General features: G+C 48.3%; 2 protein-coding genes across 3 annotated transcripts in view; one reads left to right on the top strand and one right to left on the bottom strand.

Annotated features, from left to right (window-relative positions):
- The window catches only part of ERN2 (endoplasmic reticulum to nucleus signaling 2), a 15,191-nt gene extending 12,432 nt beyond the window's left edge, over positions 1-2,759 (top strand). The window contains exons 16-22 of the mRNA XM_041746902.1: positions 66-165; positions 252-454; positions 1,077-1,224; positions 1,315-1,442; positions 2,012-2,135; positions 2,218-2,285; positions 2,372-2,759. Of these exons, the coding sequence (XP_041602836.1) occupies positions 66-165; positions 252-454; positions 1,077-1,224; positions 1,315-1,442; positions 2,012-2,135; positions 2,218-2,285; positions 2,372-2,584 (984 nt within the window). The 3' untranslated portion in view covers positions 2,585-2,759. The remainder of the gene's footprint in view (positions 1-65; positions 166-251; positions 455-1,076; positions 1,225-1,314; positions 1,443-2,011; positions 2,136-2,217; positions 2,286-2,371) is intronic.
- On the bottom strand, positions 2,716-23,700 carry PLK1 (polo like kinase 1). Of its 2 annotated transcripts, XM_041746903.1 has the most exons (12): positions 17,313-23,700; positions 15,758-15,841; positions 13,229-13,701; positions 12,368-12,536; positions 11,491-11,635; positions 10,365-10,458; positions 8,568-8,787; positions 5,311-5,466; positions 4,100-4,177; positions 3,754-3,908; positions 3,470-3,652; positions 2,716-3,217 (listed from the first exon to the last, which is right to left on the bottom strand). In XM_041746903.1, exons 3-12 carry the CDS (start codon positions 13,634-13,636, stop codon positions 3,011-3,013), a joined length of 1,815 nt encoding a protein of 604 aa, XP_041602837.1. In that variant the 5' UTR covers positions 13,637-13,701; positions 15,758-15,841; positions 17,313-23,700; the 3' UTR covers positions 2,716-3,010. The 2 variants fall into 2 exon arrangements, with proteins under 2 accessions (XP_041602837.1, XP_041602838.1); XM_041746904.1 differs by having other exon boundaries at positions 15,758-23,700.
- Positions 23,701-24,545: the final 845 nt, after the last annotated feature.

The raw sequence follows: 24,545 nt of genomic DNA on the forward strand, positions 1-24,545 counted from the left end.
GTGGGGGGGTGGGGGGTGGCGGGGTCCCAGGTTGCACAGTGACGCTCTGTCCCCCGCCTCTACAGTACGTGGAAAACCCAGAGCTGGAGCGCTGGGGCCTGGAGCCCGTGACGGCGCTGCAGCAGCTGATGTCCGGCCTGTCCCACCTGCATTCCCTCCACATAGGTAGGCCCCGCCGCCCCGCCCACCCTCTGCACGGCCCCGCCCAGGCCCCGCCCCCACTGCCCCACTCAGCCCTGCTCTGCTCCCAGTGCATCGCGACCTGAAGCCGGCCAACGTCCTCATCGCGGGGCCTGACGGGCCTGACGGCCGAGGCAGGGTGGTGCTCTCGGACTTCGGCCTCTGCAAGAAGCTGCCCGCTGGCCGCTGTAGCTTCAGCCTCCGCTCGGGCATCCCCGGCACGGAGGGGTGGATGGCCCCGGAGCTCCTACAGCTCCTGCCCTCCGACAGTCCCGTGAGTCACAGCCCCAGCCCTGGCCCCGTGTCCCTCCTGCTGTGGCCAAGCCTGTCTCTTCATCTAGAGTGGCGTGGTTCATCCCTTCTTACCTAGAGCAGTGGCTGTCACCCAGGGGACACTGGGCACTGTCTATAGACATTCTTGGTTGTCATACCTGGCAGGGGAATAGCGGCTGGCAACTGGCATCTGGTGGGTGGAGGCTCGGGAAGCTGCTAAACATCCTACAATGCAGACAGACCCCTGTGGCAATAATCCAGCCCCAAATGTCAATAGAAACCGGGTTAAGAAATCCTGAGCTACAGAAGGGTTTTCACCGCCGCTTCATTCCCTCACGCCTGGCCAGCCTCCCTCACTCGTTACCTGCTAGGCCTCAAGGAATACAGCTTGCACACGTGCACCAGCAGCTCACTGGGGGCAAAGAGTTTGAATGAAAATCATGGGCCCCTTTCAGTGCTGCAGAGGGGAGACCTCAGGTCAAGGAGATAGTGCTCTGGAAGCTTCCTGGAGTTCTAGTCTGAACCAAAGCCGTGACTACTGTCTCAGCCCGTGGGAGAATTGAACCAGGCAGGCTTCCTGGAAGCAGGGACTGCCTTCTTATGTTGGTCTCTCTGGCCCCCAGACAAGTGCAGTGGACATCTTCTCTGCGGGCTGTGTGTTCTACTACGTGCTTTCTGCTGGCAACCACCCGTTTGGAGAGAGTCTTTATCGCCAGGCAAACATCCTTGCAGGGACTCCCAGTCTGACTCACCTGGAGGAAGAGGCCCATGGTGAGGCAGGACTGGGACTGGCAGAGAAGGGAGGAAACAGGGCATAGGGCCAGGTGGGCCTGAAACCGTTGCTCCCATCTGCCCCTACAGACAAGGTGGTCGCCAGGAACCTGGTTGAGGCCATGCTGAGCCCCCTGCCACAGGTCCGACCCTCTGCTCACCAGGTGCTTGCCCACCCCTTCTTCTGGAGCAGAGCCAAGCAGCTCCAGTTCTTCCAGGTCAGAGGAAAATCTTGGGGATGGCCCCAGATAAGTCCCCAAGTCTGGGTGCTGAATGATAAGGGGAAGCCAGAGTGGTTAGGGAAAGAGAACTTGTTCACCTATTCCAAAAAGCCCAGCTCCTTCTCTGAACCAAGCTGGGGCCTACACTGCCATGTTGGCACTCATCTGCTCACTACCAGACTTCCCAGCCCCAGCCTCCACTCCTGCCCCCACCCCTATGTGACACAGACCCCAGGCCATTCAACCCTAGATTCAGCCCTAGTTATCACTCACGCTACACCAGTGCCCAGATAGCCCATCCCACTCATGTGACCTTCACCAAGGGACTTTATGCCTCTGAGCCTGTTTGCTCATCTGTAAAACAGGGACAACAGTACCTACACCTCACAGGTTGATGAAGACCTGGCACGGGAGACATGGCACTGAGGAGCTGTACCCAAGGGGCAACAATCCTTATCCTAAAGCAATAAGTTTTGCTGTTTTGCTCCCCCCAAGTCATAGGGCACTCCTGGGCTCTGTGGCCTCTGAAACTGGTCATGAGGCTCAAGAACTCTATGGGGTCCTAGGATGTCAGCGACTGGCTGGAGAAGGAGTCCGAGCAAGGGCCCCTCGTGATGGCACTGGAGGCAGGAGGCTCCACGGTGGTCCGGTGCAACTGGCACAAGCACATCTCTGTACCACTGCAGACAGGTAGAGGCCAGGCTCAGAGTGGGTCTGGGAGACTGAGGAAAATTGAGTGGGGCCAGCTTTGCCAAGGAGTTTCCTCCCACAGATCTGAGAAGGTTCCGGACGTATAAGGGAACGTCAGTGCGAGACCTGCTCCGTGCTATGAGGAACAAGGTGTGCTCTAGGGTTTGAGCGGGGCCCGGATTATGGGGCAGCCAGGTCACAGCTGAGCAGGGGCTCTCTGCTCTACCTCCCTCCAGAAGCACCACTACAGGGAGCTCCCGACTGAGGTACGGCAGGCGCTAGGCCACATCCCTGACAGTTTCGTCCAGTACTTCACAACTCGCTTCCCGCGGCTGCTGCTGCACACGTACGGTGCCATGAGGAGCTGTGCCTCTGAAAGCCTCTTCCTGCCCTACTACCCACCAGCCTCCAGGGCCAAGGAGCCAAGCCCAGGAGCTGCTGGGAGCTGAGGCCACTGGACAAGGGGTTGGGCCTCAGTGGCAGAAAAGACTGGCAGAGTCTTGGCAGCCTGGGGCTTCTGGAGCAAAGACATGTCCAGAGCCTGGAAGCCAGGCATCCTCAGGGACTACAGAAGAAAAAGAAGATTCACATGTGTTTAATGTATATAAAGGCAAGGAAAAGACAGTCCCAGATTCAAAAGCGATATTCTGTACAATTCATATGGTGGGGTTGAGGGGGACAGGGCCACAGAACCCACACCTGAACATGTACAAAAATAACTTACATGGTGACCCCCATCAGCAAAGGTGATGTAGCTCTTCCCAGCCCCCAGGGCCGGAGGGTACATTCTAGAAAATGGCACTGTGGAAGCTAACCAGTACAGGCCAAGGTGCTGTGGGGGTGGGAAAGGGTGCCAGTCCAGAGGGGAGGAAGGCCTATGAAGAGGACTTGAGACGGTTGGCAGCTGAGCGGGAGCTGAGTAGCTTGTCCACCATGGTGCGGGCGTAGCGGAGCCGGCTGGCCAGCTCCTTGGAGCAGCCGTATTCCTCCAGTAGGCTCAGGCGGTACGTGCGGAAATCCCGCCTCTCATCGATGTAGGTCACAGCTGCCATTAGTGGGCACAGGATGAGTTTGGTATGGTCCTGTGAGGGATGGGAGGGAAGACAGGTGGACAGAGTTACCAGTGGCCTGAGGGTCCCAGCTGCTAGTGCATGCTGGGGAACAGAGGGGAGACATTCTAGCTGACAAGGGATTCCTGCCCCTCTCCAACCCTGGCACACTCTTCCTGATGCCTGATGCCAAGGATGGGTCCCACGCCTCTCTTCCCACCCCACTCTGGGAGCCTGCAGACAGACACAGGTACCCCACCCCAACTCTCCCTGACTCTGGTTCACCTGGAAGAAGTTGATTTGCACAGAGCCATTGCTGAGGTGCAGGATGATGGCGCTGCGGGTACGAAACCAGGTGCGCAGGTATGGGAGCCGGGCGAGCTCATCACCTTCCCGGGGCGTGATATTGGCACCTGCCTTTAGCAAGTGTTCACTCATGTAGTTCCGGAAATACTTCAGGAGGGTGATCTGGTTGGAAAAGGAGGGAGGACGGCCAGAGTTAGAGCCTAGTCTGAGGCACATGGCTCCCTCCTGGCAACATCAGGCTGCGGCGGGCAGCAGGTACTCACCTTCTTCATCAGGGAGTTGGGATGGGAACTCACGGTGAGGTAGGACTCTGTGCCATCACGCTCTATGTACTGCAGGCTGTCACCATCATTGTAGAGGATCAGGCGTGTCGAGTCGTTGAAGAGCACCCCCACACTGTTGTCGCACAGCTGGTACCCTGGTAGGTGCAGGGAGACCTCAGGAAGGGAGGGAAGCAGTGGGGGTGGGGGGCGGCACTGGGAGGTGCAAGTGGGAGCTCTGGGGTGGAGACAGGAGAGGACCAAGGAGCCAAAAAAGGCAAGCGCCTGGAATAGCTTAAAGGTCACTTGGCCATACCTGAGCCACCTGCTCATTCTGGAAGCAACCTACCGAGGCCGTACTTGTCTGAATAGTCCACCCACTTGCTGACCCAGAAGATGGGGATGCAGGCGGGATCCTCAGCCTCCTCTGTGACAGAAACAGACAGATGGTTGGTCAGCACCAGCCTCTTCCCCTCTGGTCCACTCAGACAGCCCATGCCAGGGAGGACTGCTGGGCGCCCCACACAGGCTCCTTCAAGAGGCTGGGGGCCCCAGAGAAGAGCTAAACAGGACATTTGCCATCACCATGCCCTGGCAAATACAGGAAAGAAGTTCCAGTGCAGAGCACCCAGTTCCATTCATTTCTTCAGTCCATCCATTGACCAAAGGCCTACCCTATGCCAGGCACTGTCACAGGTGCAGTGAGCAATGGCATAAAACCCAGCCTTCATGGAACTTACAGTCTCGTTATAGGGACAGAGGACAAAATGTGTAGGTTACTTCTATCAAGGTGAGAGTCAGTGGCCAATAGATTATCTAATCTTTTGGTTCTGAATGATTTAAAAATTGTGAGAATATACATAATTCCAAATACATCAAAATGTCAAGGGGCACCTGGGTGGCTTAGTCCATTAGATGTCCAACTCTGGCCCAGGTCATGATCTTATCAGGGCTGTGGAATTGAGTGATGGGTCAGGCTCCCTGTTCAGCGGGGAGTCTGCTTCTCCTTTTCGCTCTGCCCCTCCCCCTGCTCATGCTCACTCTCTCAAATAAAATCTTTAAAAACTAAACAAAACATTATGTTCAGTGCATGCTATAATCACTAATTTAAACACAGGGGGATGAGATATGCTAGGAGTGGGCAACCAGGGAAATGGTCATGGAGGGGACACTGGGGCAGACTCCAAAGGAGAAGAGTGTGAGCCATGCACTTATCTGGAGAAAGTATGTTCCAGAAGAAGAGTCAAGAGTACAAGAGCCCTGAGGTTCTTAAAGACTAAGCAAGAATTCACCGAACAGCAGAAAGAACATGTGTAGATGTATGAATAGCATATGGAGGTGCTGGAAGATGGGGCACATATTCCACATGAATCACAAAAAGACAGGCAGGGCCTTGAATGCCAGGCTAACCCATGTGGATTTTAATCTATAGAAAATTGAGGAACTAACGGTATTATGGAGACTGGGGCCTAGACGAGCCCTAGACACTCTGCAGGTAAGACTTCCCCAACCTCTCCAGGTGTGCAGGCTCCCCCACCCCGGGGCCCCTACCATGCCCACCTTGCCTCACCAGCCCCCGCTCTGAGGGTTTGGATGCATTGACGCTGTGTAGCTGCTGCAGCATATCCCTCAAGTGGCAGTCAACTGCCTCATTGGTCTCCCGGACTGCTGGCTCCTCTTTCTCCCGAGGCCGCTCAGACATTGGGTTCTCTGTGCCTAGGAAAATGACACACAGTCATTAGCTGAGCACAAAGGCAGCAGATTGGGAGGGGCATGGGACCCTCTGACATAGCTGGTGTTCTCTCCAGAGAAAAATTATTTTAGCTGCCATTGCTTTGGGTAAACTGAGTCAGTGCTGGGTTATAGAGTGGAAGCTGCTATGCTCATTTGACAGGAGCATGATACTCATACCTCAAGGGCCAAGCCAAGCCCTTAAGGAAGGCTTCACGGCCACACACAACCAAAGAGCTTCAGACACTCTGGCCTCTGCCCCAAAGCTGGACCCTTAAGGATACCACCAGTCACTCCAAGAGATAGTGTAAAGGTAGCAGCAGCTCAGAGCTGCCCAGCCAAGAATTAAAATCCAGGAAAATGGGAGGACCTGGTAAATTAATTGCATATAGCTCATCAACAAAATGGATTAGGCAGGCATTTGATAAAAACATAAGATTTTTCTTTCCTACCCCTAAATTTTATACAGATGTCCAAAGAGTCTAAAAAGATACACTTTTGAGATTCTCTCATTGGTTTTGACTTAGAAAAGCCTGGATGATTTTTATTGTCTTTATTGCTCTAATGTCTCCTTTTCCACCAACATGTGCTAGTTCTCCTTGTATTTTTTAAGATCACGGTTTTCAACTTAAAATACTATGCTATGGGGACACCTGGGTGGCTCAGTGGTTGGGCTCCTGCCTTTGGCTCAGGTCATGATCCCAGGATCTGGGATCGAGTCCCGCCATCCGGCTCCCTGCGAGGAGCCTGCTTCTCCCTCTGCCTATGTCTCTGCTTCTCTTTCTCTGTCTCTCATGAATAAATAAATCTTAAAAAATAAAATAAAAAACTATGCTAAGAACTGAAATGTGAAATAATAGGATATCTGGGTTTGCTTTAAAAACTCTACAAAGGGAAAAAAAAAACTCTACAAAGGAAAAAACAAAACAAAACAAAAAAACAAAACAAAAAATACTCTACAAAGGTTCAATCAGTTAAGGGTCTGCTTTCAGCTCAGTCATGATCATGGGGTCCTGGGATTGAGCCCCATGTTGGGCTCCCTCTCTCCCTGTTCATGCTCTTTCTTGCTCTCAAATAAATAAATAAAATAAAAAACAAAAACAAAAACTCTAGCAAGGAAGTGCCTAGGTGGCTCAGTTGGTTGGGTGACTAGCTCTTGATTTTGACTCAGGTCAGGATCTCAGGGTAGTGAGATCAAGCCCTGTGTTGGGCACCCCTGGTGGGGTTCCTTGCTCAGAGGGACATCTGCTTGGGATTCTATCTGTCCTCACTCCCACCCCAGTCACACACTGTCTCTAAAATAAGTAAGTAAATCTTTAAAAACAAACAAACAAACAAACAAACAAACAAACAAACCCTTACTCTAGCAAGGTGCCTGGGTGGCTTAGTCAGTTAAGCATTCAACTCTTGGTTTTGGAAAGACTCAGGTCATGATCCCAGGGTCCTGGGATCAAGCCCCCATTAGGCTCCTTGCTCACTGGGGAGCCTGTTTTTCCCGCCTGCTTGTGCTCTCTTTTTCGCTATCTGTCTCTCAAATGAATAAATAAAATCTTAAAAAAAAAAAAAAAAAAGAAATTAGAAAAACACATTAGCAATTGTCATACTGAGACACATGGAGATACACCAAGGATGCAAGAATTTGAGGAGAAAACAGATTGTTTTAAAGTAGCTCCAACAAGGTATTAATTACAAAGGGAAAAACTGTAACTACAGTGGAGAAACCCATCAGACACCACCCTAACTAACTGACCAAGATATTAATCACCAATAAAAAGAAATGGCAAAAACAAAAAAGGAACCCTTAACACTATTAGATTATTAAAAACAAAAAACAGTACTAGATTACAACAGAAACAAATGAATTCATATATTGAAACACACACACACAAAAGTATTTCAAATATAATTCAAATATAGTAAGTAATTGAAATATAATATCGAAAAAAAAAAAAAGAAATATAATATTGTATTTGAATCTGACATTCGTAAATTACAAAAGTGTTAACTCCACAGTGGACAAAACAAGGTTGTAATAGTGTTCAATTTCCAGAACTTGCTCACTGTGTCATGTGCTATAGTTATGTGAAAGAATATTGTTTTTAAGAAATACACAAGTATTAAGTGGTCAAGGGCAGGACATATATAACTTACTCTTAAGTGATTCAGGGAAAAAAATGGATACACACACACACACACACACACACCTTTATATAAAAGAGAAAGAGATAAAGTGTAGAAAAACATTAATTGGGCAGCCCCGGTGGCTCAGTAGTATAGTGCTGCCTTCAGCCCAGGGCCTGATCCTGGAGACCCTGGATCGAGTCCCATGTCAAACTCCCTGCATGGAGCCTGCTTCTCCCTCTATGTCTTTCATGAATAAATAAATAAAATCTTAAAAAAAAAAAAAAAAAGAAAAACATTAATTCATGGAGAAAAGTGAGCTTTTATCTATTCTTCCATCTTTTCATAAGTTTGAAGTAATATTGAAATAATGTGGTGAAAAAAAAAATGAAATAATGTGGTGAAAAAAATGTGACTCAGAAATAGCAGTACAAACTCAAAAAATTTTCCCCCATGAAGTATGTACTTCCTACTTCTGGCCTTTAACTGGGCACAATGACAACCCAAGCAAGGTGTGTGGTTTTATAAGAAAACAGCTGTTCTTTTAAAGAGGTACATGCTGAATGCTATGGGGGGGTAAAATGACCAAGATGTCTGGAATTAACTTCAAAAATACTTCATAGAACAAAAAAGGAATGATGAAGCAAATGTGACAAAATCTGACTGCTCTGCATTAGGCCCTATGTATGTATTTGAAATTTTTCATGTTTTTTTTTTTTTTCAATGAACCATCAAAGTATGGTGTTAGGAATTTTATTTAACGCTAAGAGTTTTTTCGGGCAAGACAGGTCTGACCCAGCCATAGTTAAAGTCCACCTAGGGCCCGCCCAGGGGAAAAAGGGCATTTTGCCCTGAGGAGTTAGGTTTGTGGTTTCAAAGACAGAGGTGGACCCTACTGCATGCCTGGGCTCTGGGGGCCATCCATCCACAAAGCTAGGTTCTTCTTTCTAGGGGTCTGCTTTTACCTTTATTGAGGACTGTAAGAGGCTTCCGGTTGCTAGGGTCCAGACTGCTAGGAGCGATGGAAAACCGGGGTGCAATGGTGAGACAGGTGATGGGGAGCCGGGCAGGGATGTAGCCAGAAGTGAAAAACTCATCATTGAGCAGCTCGTGAATGGTGGGGCGGGCAGCAGGGTCTGTCTGGAGCATCTTCTGGATGAGGGAGGCGGCCACAGGATTGATGTGCTGGAGCAGAGAGAGAGAGAGAGAGAGCTGTGAGCAGGTTGTGATGGGGGACCCAAGGGCAGTGCTGCCATGAAGGTACTGTGGACCTTGGCCAACATACGTCATGTTCAGTAGCCATAAATCTGCCAGGTTCCCCACTATTGGTTTTACTGAATTGACAAGTGTCAACCTAAGCAGTGAGAATGATCACTTCTCCTTCCTTTTGAGACTCAAGATTAATTGATTAATTTGATTTCCCCTGAATTTGTTCTCACCTAACTTAAGTTGTTCACCACCAGGGTAACAGTTGAGAATGTGCTGTGGGGTCATAAGGACATGGTTTAAGCCCCAGTATTACCCCAACACCAGCTGCAACAAGTAACTCAACTCGCTAAGGACTTGGTGTCCTCATCTGGAGAGCAAGGACACAGCACCAAGCCTGGAGTCCTACTAGGATTTGATGGAAGATAACTTAGCATGGGTCAAATGCGTAGTAACAGCCTAGCATTAGCTGTGCACTTATTATGTTGCCAGGAGAGTGTTCCAAGCACGTCATGTGTTTTAGCTCGTTTACCCTTCACAGAAACACCTAAGGGGTGGAGGTCTCTATTACCATCTCTCTTTTGCAGATGAGGAAACGGAGAACAGAGAGGGTAAGTAGCTTTCTTAAGAATATATATACCTAATGGGTGGTGGAGCCGGCACCTATACCAAAGCATTAGGGTGGTCTTGCACACCCACTCTAAACCCTCTGAACCTTCCACAGTTAAATGACTCTTTGTGATAGATTTCATCGGTCTGTCCGTAAGGAGCTAGGGCCCTTGACTTCACATGTGTCATGGATATCAAACCAGAAAGCAGCCATTGTGTCAGGCTTCCCCAGAAACAGCTATTCCTTTCAATGCACGGACACTGGTGGTTGCAAAAATGCACACCACTTTGTATTCAGTGGTTCAGGATTCTGTGAGTGCTTACTGTACACAAGACAGCTGTGAGCTGCTCCAGAGATAGTGACTCCATTTTATTAATGGGAAACGATAGTTCAAAAGATTCAGGCCATTTGCCCACTGTGATCTGGCTGTTCTGTGGTAGATCCTAGTTAAATCTAGAAGGTTAAGTAGCATTTTTGTGTCTGCCTCCTGCTCCCCTCTGCACTTTTTTTTTTTTTTGCTCTTAACCCAACCTCTGAGAATCTATAAAACTCTCTTCCCTTAGAAACAAAGTTTTTATGCACATATGTCAAGTTCTGTATGTAATTGTAGACACAAATCCATTAAAGCTCTGTGGCTACCCTAGGGGTAGAGTTGACCTATTTCTTTCCTCAGGATATGGCTGGGCTCAGTAAAAAGCTTTTGAGGGTGGGGGAGCCCAAAAAACATAATAAAGTATTTTGGGGGGATACTTGGTGGCTCAGTAGTTGAGCATCTTGCCTTTGGCTCAGGTCATGATCTGGGGTTCTGGGATGGAGTCCCACATCAGGCTCCCTGAGAGGAGCCTGCTTCTCCCTCTGCCTATGTCTCTGCCTCTCTCTCTGCCTCTCATGAATAAATAAGTAAAATCTTTAAAAAAATAAAAAATAAAAAACTGTTTTTGGTCACCTTGGGGATACTGTAGTCATTCTTTTTGATCCGGAGGTAGGTCTCTTTGAGGCAAGAGGTCTCAAAAGGTGGTTTGCCCACTAACAAGGTATACCTGTAAGCACAAAGGGGGTGATTTAGCTCAAGGCTCCCAGCCAAAACCTACACCCCGGAGGAATTATCTCAGGGCTAGAAGGGAGGCCTGACATCTGGAAACTCTTGACTTTGAGGCCCCTGAGGACAGTCCTCAAGTCCACAGGAGCCAGGACATGGGCCAGGATGAGTCCTCAGGAGAAAACAGATGATAGCACCAGGACTCTCAAGGCTAGTGACTTTTCAGCTAGGGCCTGTAGTAATCCAGGACCCCAGAGGCTGTCAACCAGTACAGAACAAGTCTCAGCACATGAGCTACCTGTCCCTACAGAAGGAGTCCCACTTTATTTATTTATTTATTTATTTATTTATTTATTTATTTATTTATTTATTTTTAGGAGTCCCACTTTAATAGTTCTGTATTCAAGGCTTGAAGTTTTCATCTGAAAAAGCTCCACTGCAAAGAAGTAGAAAGCCATTGCCACAACTTACTTCTAGCATTCTAGTACACAGGCCAACAATAAATAAGAGAAAACCCCAAAACTCCCAACCTTCTGCCCACTACTCACCGACCTTGCAAGGCCTTGATCGAAGCAGACTGGCCTCCTCCTGCCACTGTAACTCCTGGCCTTATTCCTCTCACCCAATGCTGCTTTCTAGATCACTGGTTCTCAAACTATTGTGCATGGAAATCACCCAGGGATCTTGTGAAAATCCAGATACTGATCCAGTCAGCAGTCTGGGTCCTGAGATTCTGCATTTCTAACAAGTTCCCAGGGGATGCTGGTCTGTGGACCACAATTTGAGTAGCAAGGGCCTACAGCAGGTTTGTGAAGACCACCCCACCCCCAAGCCTTTCCCCAGACCCACAGCCCAGGCTGCAGGAATCCTGAAGGATACCAGTGACAAGAAAAGATAAGGAAGTCAGGCTTTTTTTTTGGCAATCTGTTCTCTGAAGCAGCCTCTCCATAGGCAGTCCACAGCATAGCCCAGTGAGATGTCGAAAAGGGCCCCTGCTGAGGCCAAGTGGGTCCTGAGACAACTCCCAACTTACATGATACACCCAATGGACCACACATCCACCTCGAAACTGTGCCCTTTCTTGCTCAGCACCTCAGGAGCTATGTAATTAGGAGTCCCACACAGGGTCTTCTTGCGTTCCCCGTCATATTCCACTTTGGTTGCCAGTCCAAAATCCCCTGGGACAGAGGGAGGAAGAGGGGGTACTCAGTTGCTAGCCTCTGTCATCTGTCAATGCAGAAACTGGTACAGGTTTGACTGTCAAGAAGCAGGGTCATTTGATTCCTGTGTTCCAATCTGTATTCCTTGTAGGCAGTAAGGCTTACCCACATTCCTCCCACCATGCTGGCCGAGAAGGGCCTCCCAGTGTCCCTCCTTGCCCCTCTCTTAGAAAGGAGGGCCATGGTCCCAAAAGGCAATTGATGTAAACAGGGCAACTCAAATGCCCTTACGGATCAAGCAAGCAAAGATCAGGACCATCAGGCAAGTCTGTGAGTTAATAACTGGGAGACGTGGGGACTGTGGCAAATCCAAAGGAGCCTGAGGGGAATAGCTACTTTTTAGTATAGCAAAGAGCTGCTTGAGGGGATACCGTCTCAGAACTGGACTTCCAAATCCCAATTTTTCCATCGAGCACCCCAATTTGAAAAATGGAAACTAATTCAAATTCTTTTTAAAAAGTACCATGTAGGAGTACTTAAAAAAAAAAAAAAATCCATCTGTAAGATACTGGCTTGGGGCTCTCAGGTTTTAAATTTCTGTGCCAAAGAGGATTCTGGAGGCAGTCAACAGCCCAGACTTCTACCATCCTCTTCCTCTCTCCCTTGTCTCCTTCCTATTTCCTCTCTCCCAGCCTCCTCCTCATTCCAGCTTCTGGGAGTGTCAAGCACCCCTGAAGGCCCAGCACTCACCTATTTTCACCTCGAGATCCTCATTCAGGAAAAGGTTACCCAGCTTGAGGTCCCGGTGAATAACCCGGTTTCGGTGCAAGTACTGGCAGCCAAGGACAATCTGTCGAAGGTAGTAGCGCGCTTCGGGCTCAGTCAGTGCTTTCCTCCGCTTGTGGAGTTCCAGGAGAGACTGGGGGGGGGGGGGGGGGGAGAGGTGGAATGGGGAGCCGGTACCCAGGCAATGGGGGAGGGCTTGTCATTAAGGGCAGCCCAGGACGCTCCCCTGCATTCCTTCTCCAGGACCGCTCCGATCTGTCCTCTCCCCTAATCAAGCCTGGCCACAACCGTTCACAGCACCCCTTCTCCCACTAGCTCCCTCCCAAGCCTCCCAGCTGGAAAGCCTTTTTCAAGCCCCACTCCTCATAAGTTCGGAGTCCCTGGTATCCCTCCCCGAACCTTTTCGCAACAGGAGATCCCTTTCTAGCCGCCTCTCTTCCCGGAAGCTCTGAAGTCTGGCTCCAAAAGCCCTCTCCCCCACCCAACCAACCCTGCTCCGGAAGCTCCGCACCCTCAGCACCCCTTACCCGGGACTCCTCCCTTAGCAACTCCGGAAGCCTTGCGTCCATTCCCAGGATTCTCCTCCGACCTGCGCCACCCCCTCTCCGCTCAAAATCTAGCGTCCAGGAGCACCTTTTCTAGCAGCAGCAGGACCCCGGCGCCACTGAACCGGAACTCCCTCCCCTAGCAGCTCCAAGTGCCAAGCACCCTCTCCCCTCTCCTCGAGACCTTTACAATCCCTAGCTCGAGGCCCCCAGCACCTCCTCTCTAGCAGCTCCGAGCCCCCGGAGCTCCCAGCCCCGGTCCCCAGGCAGCGACACTCACTCTCCGGCGGCAGAGCTCTAGCACCACGAACACGAAGTCGCTGTCCTCGAAAAATCCGTGGAAGCCTACGATGTGCTGGTGAGCGAGGCTGCGGTGAATGGAGATCTCCATGGACATCTTCTCCTTCTGGTGCGGCTTGAGCAGCAGCGACTTAGGCACGATCTTGCCAGCGAACACCTCCTTAGTGTCGGCGTCCGAGATCTCGAAGCACTTAGCAAAGCCGCCTTTGCCCAGAAAGCGTCCCCGCAGGTAGCGCCGCCGGCTGCGCGGGTCCACTAGGACCTCCGGGATCTCTTTCGCCGGCGGAGCGGCCACCGGAGCCCCGGGAGCTGCAGCTCCGGGGGCCCCGGCTTTCCCTGGGTCGGCTGGTGCCCGCGCCAGCTTCCCTGCAGTTGCCGCCGCACTCATGTTCCCGGATCTGCTCCGCGGACCTAGCAGGGTCTGGGCAGAGGCTTGGCACCGCTTCGCTCCTCCTCGAATTCAAACGCGGCGCCGGGAACGTTACAAGAGCCTGCGCGCCACTGATTGGCCGCGGGGATTTAAAATCCAAACCCGCCCGCCGCGCGGCACGATGGGAGCGCTCCGCACCGCAGCTGCCTTTAAACCCGTACCCAGCCCGGGGGTAACTTGATTGACAGGGACTCGCGGACGGCAGACACGTGGGGTGCCTGGGAAACCGTACCGGGCGTGGGGATGCAGAGACCCGGCCCGAAGACAGGCGGAGTTCGCGTTTCTTCCTTTCTCGGCTGGGCAGCCGGGGAGTTTCCTGCAGTTCCCATGCACCTCCTCCAGGAAGCTTTTCCTTAAAACCTTCCTTCACCCCCGCCTTCTAGAATATAAACTCTTCAGAATAGAGACCTGGCAGGACAGCCTTAGGCAGCCGCCTCCGATGTCCTCAACTCTCTTCCATACGCCCCAATAAGCTGAAACCCAAGTAAAAACACGGAGCTTGCCAGACAGATGCACTTACATGGCAGGGCCCCACCTTCAGAATAGTAGCTACACCTAAGCCGCTCCGGATACAGAGCAATTCTACTCAAAGCATATATGGTTTAGGGACCACCAGTAATTACCACCACCTGGGAACTTGTTAGGGAGAAAATTTCAGACCTTACCCCAGACATCCTAACTCAGGAATCTGCTTTTCAATTTGACTGCCAGGTGATTTCCACACATGCTGATGTTTGAGAAGCACAGGACCAGGACCCCCCCTCCCCCCACCCCTCTGCAAGAAGGTTGTCTGGCTTGCTCACTGCTGCGTTTCTCAGGGCCTAAAATCGTGGACCCTCGAGTCTGGTGAGAGAAAGGATGCTGGTTGGAAGAATGCCCAGCAAACAGGTCAAGGCCACACATCCTGCAGGGGGGTGTTCTGTTTGGCCTCCCACTTTGGAAAATTTGGATTCATTTACAGCACTTAAAAATCAAGAGAGCGCACATAAAAATTTGGATTTGTGGTTTTTTCCTTAAAAAAAAAAAAAAAAAAGGCAAGACAAAATTCAAGTCTATGCCTACATACATACTTTCCTAGTTTGCCATAGGTCCCAGCTATCTCCCTCTGCCCATTTGCCTGACTTCCCAAAGTAGAGTGGAAACCCTACAATGGCAAAGTACCCAAGTTAGAAGTCCTTTTCTGTGCCCCTTCGCACCCTATGATGTTTTGGACAGAGCCCAGCAAATATCGACCATATTTAAGTATCTCTACCTGCCTCCCAATAAACTGAGAGGCAATGATGACGTCTTTCCTAGTCCATGTTCCAAGCTCCCAGAGTCGTGCCTAGTAAAAAGAAGTAACTGAAATGCTTGCTGAATAAAAGGAAGTTTTTTAATTGTTATTATTTTTTATCCTTGTGGTATGTATTTTTCATTGAAATTTAAAATATGTAGACAAAAGGTTTACATATCATAACTGTACAGCTCAATGGATTTTCACAACTTGAACCCACCCCACATAAACACCCAGATTGAGAAAGAGAACCCTACCAGCACCCCAGAAGTCCCCCCATGCCCTGTTTTGGGCAAAACTCAAAACTACCCCGTAGATTGAGGACTTGTTAGGAGACTCACAGGACTCAGCAGAGTCTGTTAGCAGGCTATAATTTATTACAGAGAAAGGCCACAAAGCAAAGTGAGCAAAGGGAAAAGGAGTATAGAACAAAGCACAAAGAAAACCAGGCACAAGCTTCCCAGAGCCCTTTCCCAGTGGAGTCACACAGGACACACTTAATTCCTCCAGCACTGAGTTCTGATAACAAAGGTGAAATGTTATTTGCCAGGGAAGCTCCATAGAGACTCAGTACCCAGGGCCTTTCCTGGGAGCTGGTCAACTAGGTGCTCTCTGCCTAGTACATATCAAAATTCTGGATTCCTGGAAAGAAAGCAGGTATTCAGGATAAACCATATTGTTTGCAACATTTAGGCAGAGTGAGCCACTCGTCATTTAAAGTATGTTGAGAACCCTCTCGAAATCCAATTACCCAGATGTCAGTCAAGGCTCAGCCTTACAAACAAGGAGAGTAATCTCAGGCCTACCTTGTTAACTCTCTTCTGCACTGTCCCCCACCTTGGCTGTTGGCCCAGGCTTCTATGCAGCGAATTTATTATCAGTAGGACCCCCTGCAAAACGATGAGACCAATCTGTAGTACTGATGTCAGGCCTGTTAGGGGTCCTGCATTTAGCCAGTTAAAATATATCCCATTAACCATAAAAGTCTATTTTAGATATGTTATATGTCAACTGTACCTCAATTAAAAACAACAACAACAGTCTATCCTAGAAAGCCAAGCAGCTTCCTCACTCAACTTCTGTATGATTCATTTCTACCTGGACCGTGGGACCACATCCAGGCCCAGCACAACTGTGGCAAGTGCAAGCTACTCTGAAGCCTTCCAGGGCTTAGGCAGTGTGGTGCTAGGGCACAAAGACATAAGTACAATTGGGCACAAGGCCCCCCTGGAAGTGAGTATGCAATGTTAGGGTGCCTCAAGCAGGACATACGTTAGATGGTGAAGGTTAACAGGGCCCCCAGTGTAAGCCTCCTATTCTGTGGCCTCCTGTCCTAGAGTTTCCAGTCCAGTCTGAAAGATCCAACCAGCCCTTGGTTTCTGAAGGGCAGCCTGAAGGCAGTCAGTTGCAAACAGTTTTGCTTGTTCATGACACAAATTTATGCATCTTGTGAATGTGAATTCTGTGTGGGAGAGCCCGGAGGCCCTCTGTTGTCACAGTTGGCACTGCCAGGTGTGAGCATAGGCTCAGTGGTCTTAACTCTGAGCACTCCAGTGCATAGAAAGGCAGCACTGAAGTCTTGTCAGGAAGAAGGGAAACCTTCCATGAAAAAACAGGATCATAAATGCCCCCCTCCTACTTGCCCAAGGCTCTCCAGGTGCCAGGACGTCAGTCCATTTTTAAAAACCCCTGGAGGCCCCAATGTTCAGCAAACCAACAACGTTCTTTCAATCACCTCTTATTCTCCTCCAGGCCTTTTCTCTGCAAGGGATGTATGCAAGAGGCACAAATACATTTTTGCAGATAAATATTTTTTATCTAACTTAACCAGAAAGACAAACTCAGGAATTGGTCAGGATGTGTCACAGGGGTTGGACTGTGTCCTTACCCCACCCCCCAATTCCTAGGTTGAAGCCCTTACCCCCAGGACCTTAGAATGTGACTATATTGGGAGACAGGGCTTTCAAAGAGGTGATTCAATTAAAATGGAGACATGAGGGTGGGCCCTCATCTGATCTGACTGGCGTCCTTGTGAGAAGATTAGGACACAAACAGCATAGAGAGGCAACTATGTCAGGACACAGGAGGTGACCACTGGCAAGCCTAGGAGAGAGGACCGAAGAGAAATCAAATCTGCCAACACCTTGCTCTTGGACTTCTGGCCTCTGGAGCTATGAGAACACATAGTTCTATTATTTAAACTCCCAGTCTAAGGCATTTTGTGATGGCAACCTAGCTGACTCATGAGGATGAAAGCCTGAATTTTCAAAAAATTTAAAATGGGTTTACGTAACCTCCCACTCTTTTATCCAGTTAACAGTCAAAATCAATCCCTCTCTTAGAGTCAGATAATGAACCTACCTTACTAAGTGTGTATGGAGGGAGAGGGAGTAAGGAAGCAGCATCCGATCCATCTATCAGCCCATGTGGTAAGTTCCAAATAATATAGAAAGCTGGACACAAGTCAACAGCAGTGAGACATCCTCGTCAAGAAGGCCCAGAGTTCGATCTGTTAACAGCAGGTGGAGGGGTCACAGTCCCTATGATGTGCCCTCCTCCAGTGTGCAGCTGTTGGCAGGGATCACAAATTTGGGTTCGGGTAGCCTCCACATTAGTTATAAAGAGCCGACCAGCAGCTTGATTTTAGACAGTCCCATCAGAGAAGAAGCCCTCTTCTGTGGGCATGCATATATGGTCTGATGGTCCAGCCAGCGTCCATGATGGAGGTTTTCATCACTTAGAGCTTTACAGAAGGGGTCCTACATCTCCAATGTTCCCAGGGTCTGAGTCCTATTCACAGAACCTGTGTCTGCCTCCAGATCAGCACAGCTCCTGCTGGGCTGAAACAACTCGTGGCAGCCTGTAGCAGTTTGCAGCTTAGTCATGTCCAGACAAGAATCCGTGAATTTGGGATTCCAGAAGAGCCAGCTGTTTTTCTTTGGCTTGTTGCAGAAAGACATACCACAGTACCAGACAACCATGGTCCAGGTTCAAGTGACAAGCAAGGCTTCCTTTTCCTGGTGTCAGTCTTAGAGTCTGAACTGACCCGCTCAAAACCATGCACATCAGACTAGCTGGTCATTGGTCTCTACATGTCACACATTTGATTTCAACTAGGGCTCACTGGCAATTTAACTGCTTTTTCCAATTCCAAGTGTGCATTTCCATCCAGAAATTGCCTTTCTTTTCATCTTGTCTCCCCTTCCAGAAGTTTCAACAGACACAAATCATAGCAAAAATCATCATGAAGACTTGTCTTAGTTCCAATATTCAAATAATTTACTCCAACACACGCATCGATAGCTAAAAGGAAGAAGCTGTATTCCACTAACACCTTATTTTTTTTACACCTTTCATTGATCAGATGATCCCTCCAGCATTTACGAAATTAGAACTATGAAACATTTTAAATCAATTTTATCATATTTCCAGATTTAATAGCCACAAAATACAAAGTCATTTTTAAAAACTTCCTTTTTTCCTCATTGCAAATTTACTCAAACCCCTAGCAGTAAACTCAGCACTGATAGAATTCTAACCACAGGTCTGAAGTGGTTAGAAGCTAACTCTTTTCTGCAGAGGCAGAAACAACCCCTCATAAGATAAGACCACTTAGCAATCATGGCATGTATATTTTATTCCATTTAGGAACATTTTTTAAGAAATGGTGAAGCACTGAAGAAACTTTAATTTCCTTTTGACCTTTAACAACTGTTTTCATGTTCCTTTCTAGTTCTTGTCAATGTGGACTTTCAATGGGTACAGCTGCAATTGCCACATTAATACCATCGATCTGCAGAGTGTCAGGAATACTGACAGCCAACTCTTACTGAGCCCTTACTAGATGCTGGGCATGAGGCTAAGAGCTTTACAGAGATGATCTCCCTGAATCCTCACAAAGACCTTATTCCCATTTTGAAGATGAGGAAATGAGCACTTCTGGATTAGGTTATTGCCCCAGGTCCTATAGGCAGGAGGTGGCAGAGCTAGAATTGCAACCCAATTCTGCTGACTCCAAAGTACCCCTCATGCTGCCTCTGGGGGCCCTATCTGTCTGGCTAGCCACAAATACCAGATTCATTTGTTCACTCCCTCCCTCCCTATCAAAAAGCAGCATGATGTATATCTTAAACTCATGGACCAGAGAACCCTGGGTTCAAACAACAGTTCCTCCCCTTACTAGCTGTGTGACCTTGGGCAAGTTACTCAACCTCTCTGTGCCTCTAATCCCACGTCAATAAAATGGGGATCATGATAGTGCCCATCTCCTAGGATTCTGGGACATGCCTATCTCCGAAGATTCCTGTGAAGAGCTTCTATGAGGAGAGCACTTCAAACACACCAGGCACATGGGCATGCCAGCTGTTGTTGTGATTACTGAAATAAAGAGAACCTGTGGCTATTCCCAGGGAGCTCAGGGTCTCTAAGAGGTCTTGCAGATCCTGAGTCTCAGATTTCCTTATTCTCCCCTTCCTCTAGCCCTACTACTTCCCCGGGCTCTTGCTGTCCCTATGCAAAGTCGGAAAGCCCGCCTAGCTGACACCAAAGGTTGAGATGAATATAGCTGAAAAGAGGTATGTTGGTAGGGTCGAGAAAGACCAGGGCTGAATGTCCAGACCCACGGTCTGAAAGCCAGAGAGGGTGTGGACTCCATTCTTGTGACTCTTCTCTTGGATGATTTTCATATGCACAAGCCATCTGCATGATGTCCAATGGACTTGGAGATACAAAACAAGCCATCTCCTCTCCTTGGGGAAGCAGGGACATCCTGTGCTAACTCTTCTCACTTCAGGGTCTGGGTTGGACTACAGAATGACAAGTACATGTGGCCAACTCACCAGCAAAAACTTCAGGAAAATAAAGGATTAACTGATTGGGCAGCAAGGTTCCTTCTCAGAGCCAAATGCTTTGGAGGCCTGGGATATTGGGGGAACTGCATAAAACATGGACTTTGCAGCCAGATAAGACTTGGCTTTGATTCTGGCTCAGTCATTAATTAGCTGTGTGACACTGGGCAAATTTACTTAACCTCTATGAAGATCAGTTTCCTCCTCTGAATAATGAGTTATAAAAATCCCTATGTTTTTGACAGTTGGGAGGATTAAATGTTCTCTAATAAGTGCCTGGCAAGGAAGAGTAATTTCTGTTCCCCATCTCTTCTTTGTGGTGGATTGATTATAAATGAACAGATGTTCTTAACTTTATTCTAAATTAAAAAATATACAAGAATATTATACCTTATCTATTAGGAATTTCACTCAAGATGTATCATTTCGTAATAATAGTTGTTAAAACTACCAGTCATTGAGAGCTTACCCTGAGCCAGGACTCCTGCTTTACATGTATGAATGCATTTAAATTCTCATTAACAACCCCTATTCATGTTCCTTATTTTATGGATGAGAAATCTGAGATTCCACAAGGGGAGATAACTTGCCCAAAGTCACAAGGCAAGTAAACAGCAGGGCTGGGATTTGGTCTGCCTGTCTCTGGTGCCCACACCCTTCACCACTATGACCTGAAAAAGGGCCCCCAGGAAACTCTGTTTCCTTGGCTTTCTCTCCTACTAATCTGTAAGACCCTCCAGGCACATGATGAGATGAGCACTGGGTGTTATACTGTATGTTGGCAAGTTGAATTTAAATAAAAATTTTTTAAAAAGTAAAATTCCCTCCAGAAGGGGTCTGGCTCCATCTTATTTTCTACAGGAGCTAAGAAAGGCAGGGCCTGGTACTCAGCAGCAGCACAACAGGTGTTTGTTAAATGAGTAAATGCGAGATGTAGCAAGTAGTCAGGACCCCACCTTCCTAGCCCAAGTGCATGTTCTAGAAAAGCACAACCCCATTACTGGGGGCTCTCGAAGTGTTTCAGTGTTCCTGGACTTACAGGAACTGGTTCAAGATGGCAGGACACTTTCCTGACAGCTCTTTTGAAATAACCAAGCCTTAACACATTGTCTCAACACTGCCAATGGCATTACAGGGGCCTTGCAGCACCACAGAAGCTATCCCCCAGGGGATCAGCTCCCAAGATTTAATGATCCAAAGCAACCAACCAGGTCCAATAATGCCAATTTGTCCTGGAAATAGCTGAGGGCAAGTCAGAACATGTCTGGGGCTCCATGTTCTAGACCCCTGTGGGCTCTCACTGGCCAGATCAATGCACCAAGAAAGGCCTCCCTATCCACCAAAATCCCCTCTTTATAGCTGAAAAACTTCCAAGGATGTATTAAATAGAAGCAATGTTTGTCTGATTCACGTCAAGTCTGTCAGCACCCACATGGGTCAGAGTGACTAAGAAGGGAACTGTGGCCTCAGGCATTGAGTGAAATGGCCCATGCAGAAGTGACTAATTCAGAAGCCACTGCAGATCCCAACTAACCACAGGAGCCCTGTGTAACCACATGCAACAGAATCCACCAACAGGAGGTGCACAAACCAGTCATTGTCCTTGTTTCCTGCACTAGGGATCCTGCAACATGAGACTTACTTAGGCTGGGTAGGGACTCAGGGGCGAAGGAACTCATATCCAGGTAAACACTCTATTAAGTATATGCCAGATACCCACAAGCTCACACCGGACCCCTTAGCTGGTGTGGGCTCAGACAAGAACACAATTACATAACTAAAATGCTATCTAAATCTTGACAAGGGTCCTTCCACAAGGTGTTTTGGGGGTCTACAAGGAAGCAGTTCCAGGCAGAGGAGCATCCTCTAAATGGCTCTTTATTGGGCACTACACTTCTGATAAGCAATATCCTCTCTATGCCAGGCCCAGGTACCTCTCAGGAGGCACCCTCCCTCCCAAGACCAAGGGTAATGAGATTGGAAATGTGGTAAGGGTAGGCAGACTGAGGATAGTGAGGACAACTGGAGAAAAGGAAGAGGTGTGAACTGGACAGGTGATTTTTCCTGCCTAGCAACCATTCATCCTCTCTTCTGGTAATATCACCTCCTCCACACACACAACCACCAGGCACCACTTTGCAGTCCATGTGGGCATGTGCCCCACCCAAGTCTAGGCAATCAGTGCATCCCACCTTCCTGGCCATGATGATTACTTGAGGCTTGATAGCTCCCAGGTTTGGGCCAATGAAAGCCAGGTCCACGGGTTTTGTCAAGAAAGGGGAACTTTGGGGTGCTTGGGGGGCTCAGTCGATTAAGCATCTGCCTTCAGTTCGGGTTATGATCTCAGGGTCTTGGGATCGAGCCCTGTGTCAGGCTCCCTGCTCAGTGCGGAATCTGCTTTTCCCTCTCCCTCTTCCCCTCCCCCTGTTTGTGCAGTCTTTCTCACAAATAAATAAAAAATCATTTAAAAAAAAAAAAAAAGGAAGGGGAGTTCTTTCTACTAATAACTGGAACTGCAGGGTCACTTGTGAAGCCTGAGAATGAAGCCAACTCAAAGGAAAGCAGACTCAAGAACTGAAGAGACAGGGCAGCCCAGGTGGCTCAGCGGTTTAGTGCCGCCTTCAGCCCAGGGCCTGATCCTGGAGACCCGGGATCAAGTCCCACATCGGGCTCCCTGCATGGGGCCTGCTTGTCCCTCTGCCTGTGTCTCTGCCTCTCTCTCTCTCGCTATGTATCTCTCATAAGTAAATAAAATCTTAAAAAATAATAATAAAATAAAATATTAAAAAAAAAAAAGAACTGAAGAGACAGATCCCTGATGATGCTGTTTTGAGTCTTGGAATATGGCCTGAAGTCCAATCTGGCCCTGGCCTTATCAGCCCCATAGGCCAGTGAGTTCCCCCTCTACCCTAAGCCAACTGGAAAGAGTCCCAACCAAGGTCTCTCCCATCAGTCTGCTCTTCTGGGAGTATTGTGAGGATAAGACACTTTCTTCTCTGGGTTTTAATTATCTGGTGACAGACTGTCCCTGGGGTGAGAGCCACCATGGAGACAGAGTCCAGCTGGCCTTTCCTAGGACACAAGACTGTCAACAGCCTTTCTAACAGTATCAGTCCATAATTAGACTCTTTTACTGTTTGAACTAGCTATTGTTTCTGTCTGCCCAATACCTTGCTTTGGTGATGGGCTCTGTTTCTCCACCCATTCCCACCATGGAGGGATGGAGGAAAGCTCATGACCCAGATCAGGTCTATGGTACGGCCCTGGCCACAGTAATTAATCCAAAAGGGTATGGGACTTGCCAGAAGCCACTGAGAACCTTTCTGTGGGACTTTTACAAATTAGTACTGGAGGGAAAAAGGCTTTGTTTCAGGGTCACCAAGCTGGAAGGGTACGAATCTGGAGCTGTCAGTTGCCACATGCCCCAATGCGTGGGGAAAGCCCACTCACAGTAGGAGAAAAGGAAGCCAACACACAGGGTTGGGAGAGCTTGTTTACTGTCTCCCTAGTCCAATCTCCCCCTCTCCTTTTTACTGTTAGAATCTCCTTCTTCAGAGTTTTAGCTACCCAAACAGTGACTAAATTTACAGCCTCTCTTGTAGCTAAGGGTGGCCAAGTAATTTGGGTATTTGATGAGTTCACTGAGCCCAGCCACCTATTTGTCCTGAACAACCTGCCTATCCCTGCACTGTTAGGAGGGATAACTCGTTGGAGCCACAGTATTTCCATGGTCTCTCTGTTACAGCAGCCTCGTCTGTACCTTTACTAATGTGCAGGTGAAAAAAATATACAAAACAAGGGGGCCTGGATGTCTCAGTCAGTTAAGCATCTGCCTTCAGCTCAGGTCATGATCCTGAGGTTCTGGGATCAAGCCCCGCATTGGACTCCCTGCTCAGCAAGGAGGCTGCTTCTCTTTCTCCCTCTGTCCCTACCCCCTCTCATGCACATGCCCTCTCAAATAAATCAGTAAAATATTAAAAAACAAATAAAATATTTTTTTAAAAGATATAGAAAACAAAGAGCTCTATGGGGTTTAAATCTCTGGATACAGTTGTCCCTGTGGTGATATTATTATTACTTACAGAGTGCTAGGAGTTATCTTTAATGTTTATATATATAGTAGCTTATTTAATCTGAACCAGTTCTGTGGGGGACACTATTGTCATTCTTGTCATACAGGTTAGGATACCAGGGCAGAGAGATTAAGTAACTTGCCTAAGGTCCATATTACGCTGCCTCTCAAACTAGTCTTTTCCATGATTTGTTGTGGAAGCCAATAAAATCCAATTCTTACTTAAATTGGCTCAAGCTGCATTTCTGTCACTTGCAACAAAGCATTCTAACTGGATTTTTGTCTAATCCAACTTGCAGATTCCTCTATAGAGTGCCAACCATATGGTATGGAATTTTATGACACTATTTCTTGACTGCAAGCAAGACAATTCTACAATTCTCTCACGGAACCTACTCCCATTTACCTTCAAAACTGCAGCTACAAGACACCAGGGCACATTGCAAGGAGTCAGTCATCTCTGATGACTGTGTCAGAAGGGACACTGGGCTTCCTGTCTGTGACAGACACTGTCGGATGGTTCAATCAATACCATCTCCCTCTGGCTGGGGGAGATGCCAGAAAATGATTAAAAAAAAAAAAAATTGCAGCCATTACAGACCACTGGTGTCAGATAGGACTCGTAGCAGATGTGCTCCAAGGAAAAGCCTAGTCTCATCTTACTAGGGGAGAGCT

Source organism: Vulpes lagopus, chromosome 3 (assembly GCF_018345385.1).
Source record: "Vulpes lagopus strain Blue_001 chromosome 3, ASM1834538v1, whole genome shotgun sequence".
Taxonomy (NCBI): domain Eukaryota; kingdom Metazoa; phylum Chordata; class Mammalia; order Carnivora; family Canidae; genus Vulpes; species Vulpes lagopus.

Bases quoted from the DNA above. Each gene is read 5' to 3' on its own strand.
- PLK1 (XM_041746903.1), bottom strand. From the start codon at position 13,636: ATGAGTGCGGCGGCAACTGCAGGGAAGCTGGCGCGGGCACCAGCCGAC. The intron at 12,537-13,228 runs GTGAGTGTCGCT...CCCCCCCCCCAG, and splicing joins TAGAGCTCTGCCGCCGGAGA to TCTCTCCTGGAACTCCACAA. The intron at 3,218-3,469 runs GTGAACCAGAGT...CATCCCTCACAG, and splicing joins TGCAAATCAACTTCTTCCAG to GACCATACCAAACTCATCCT.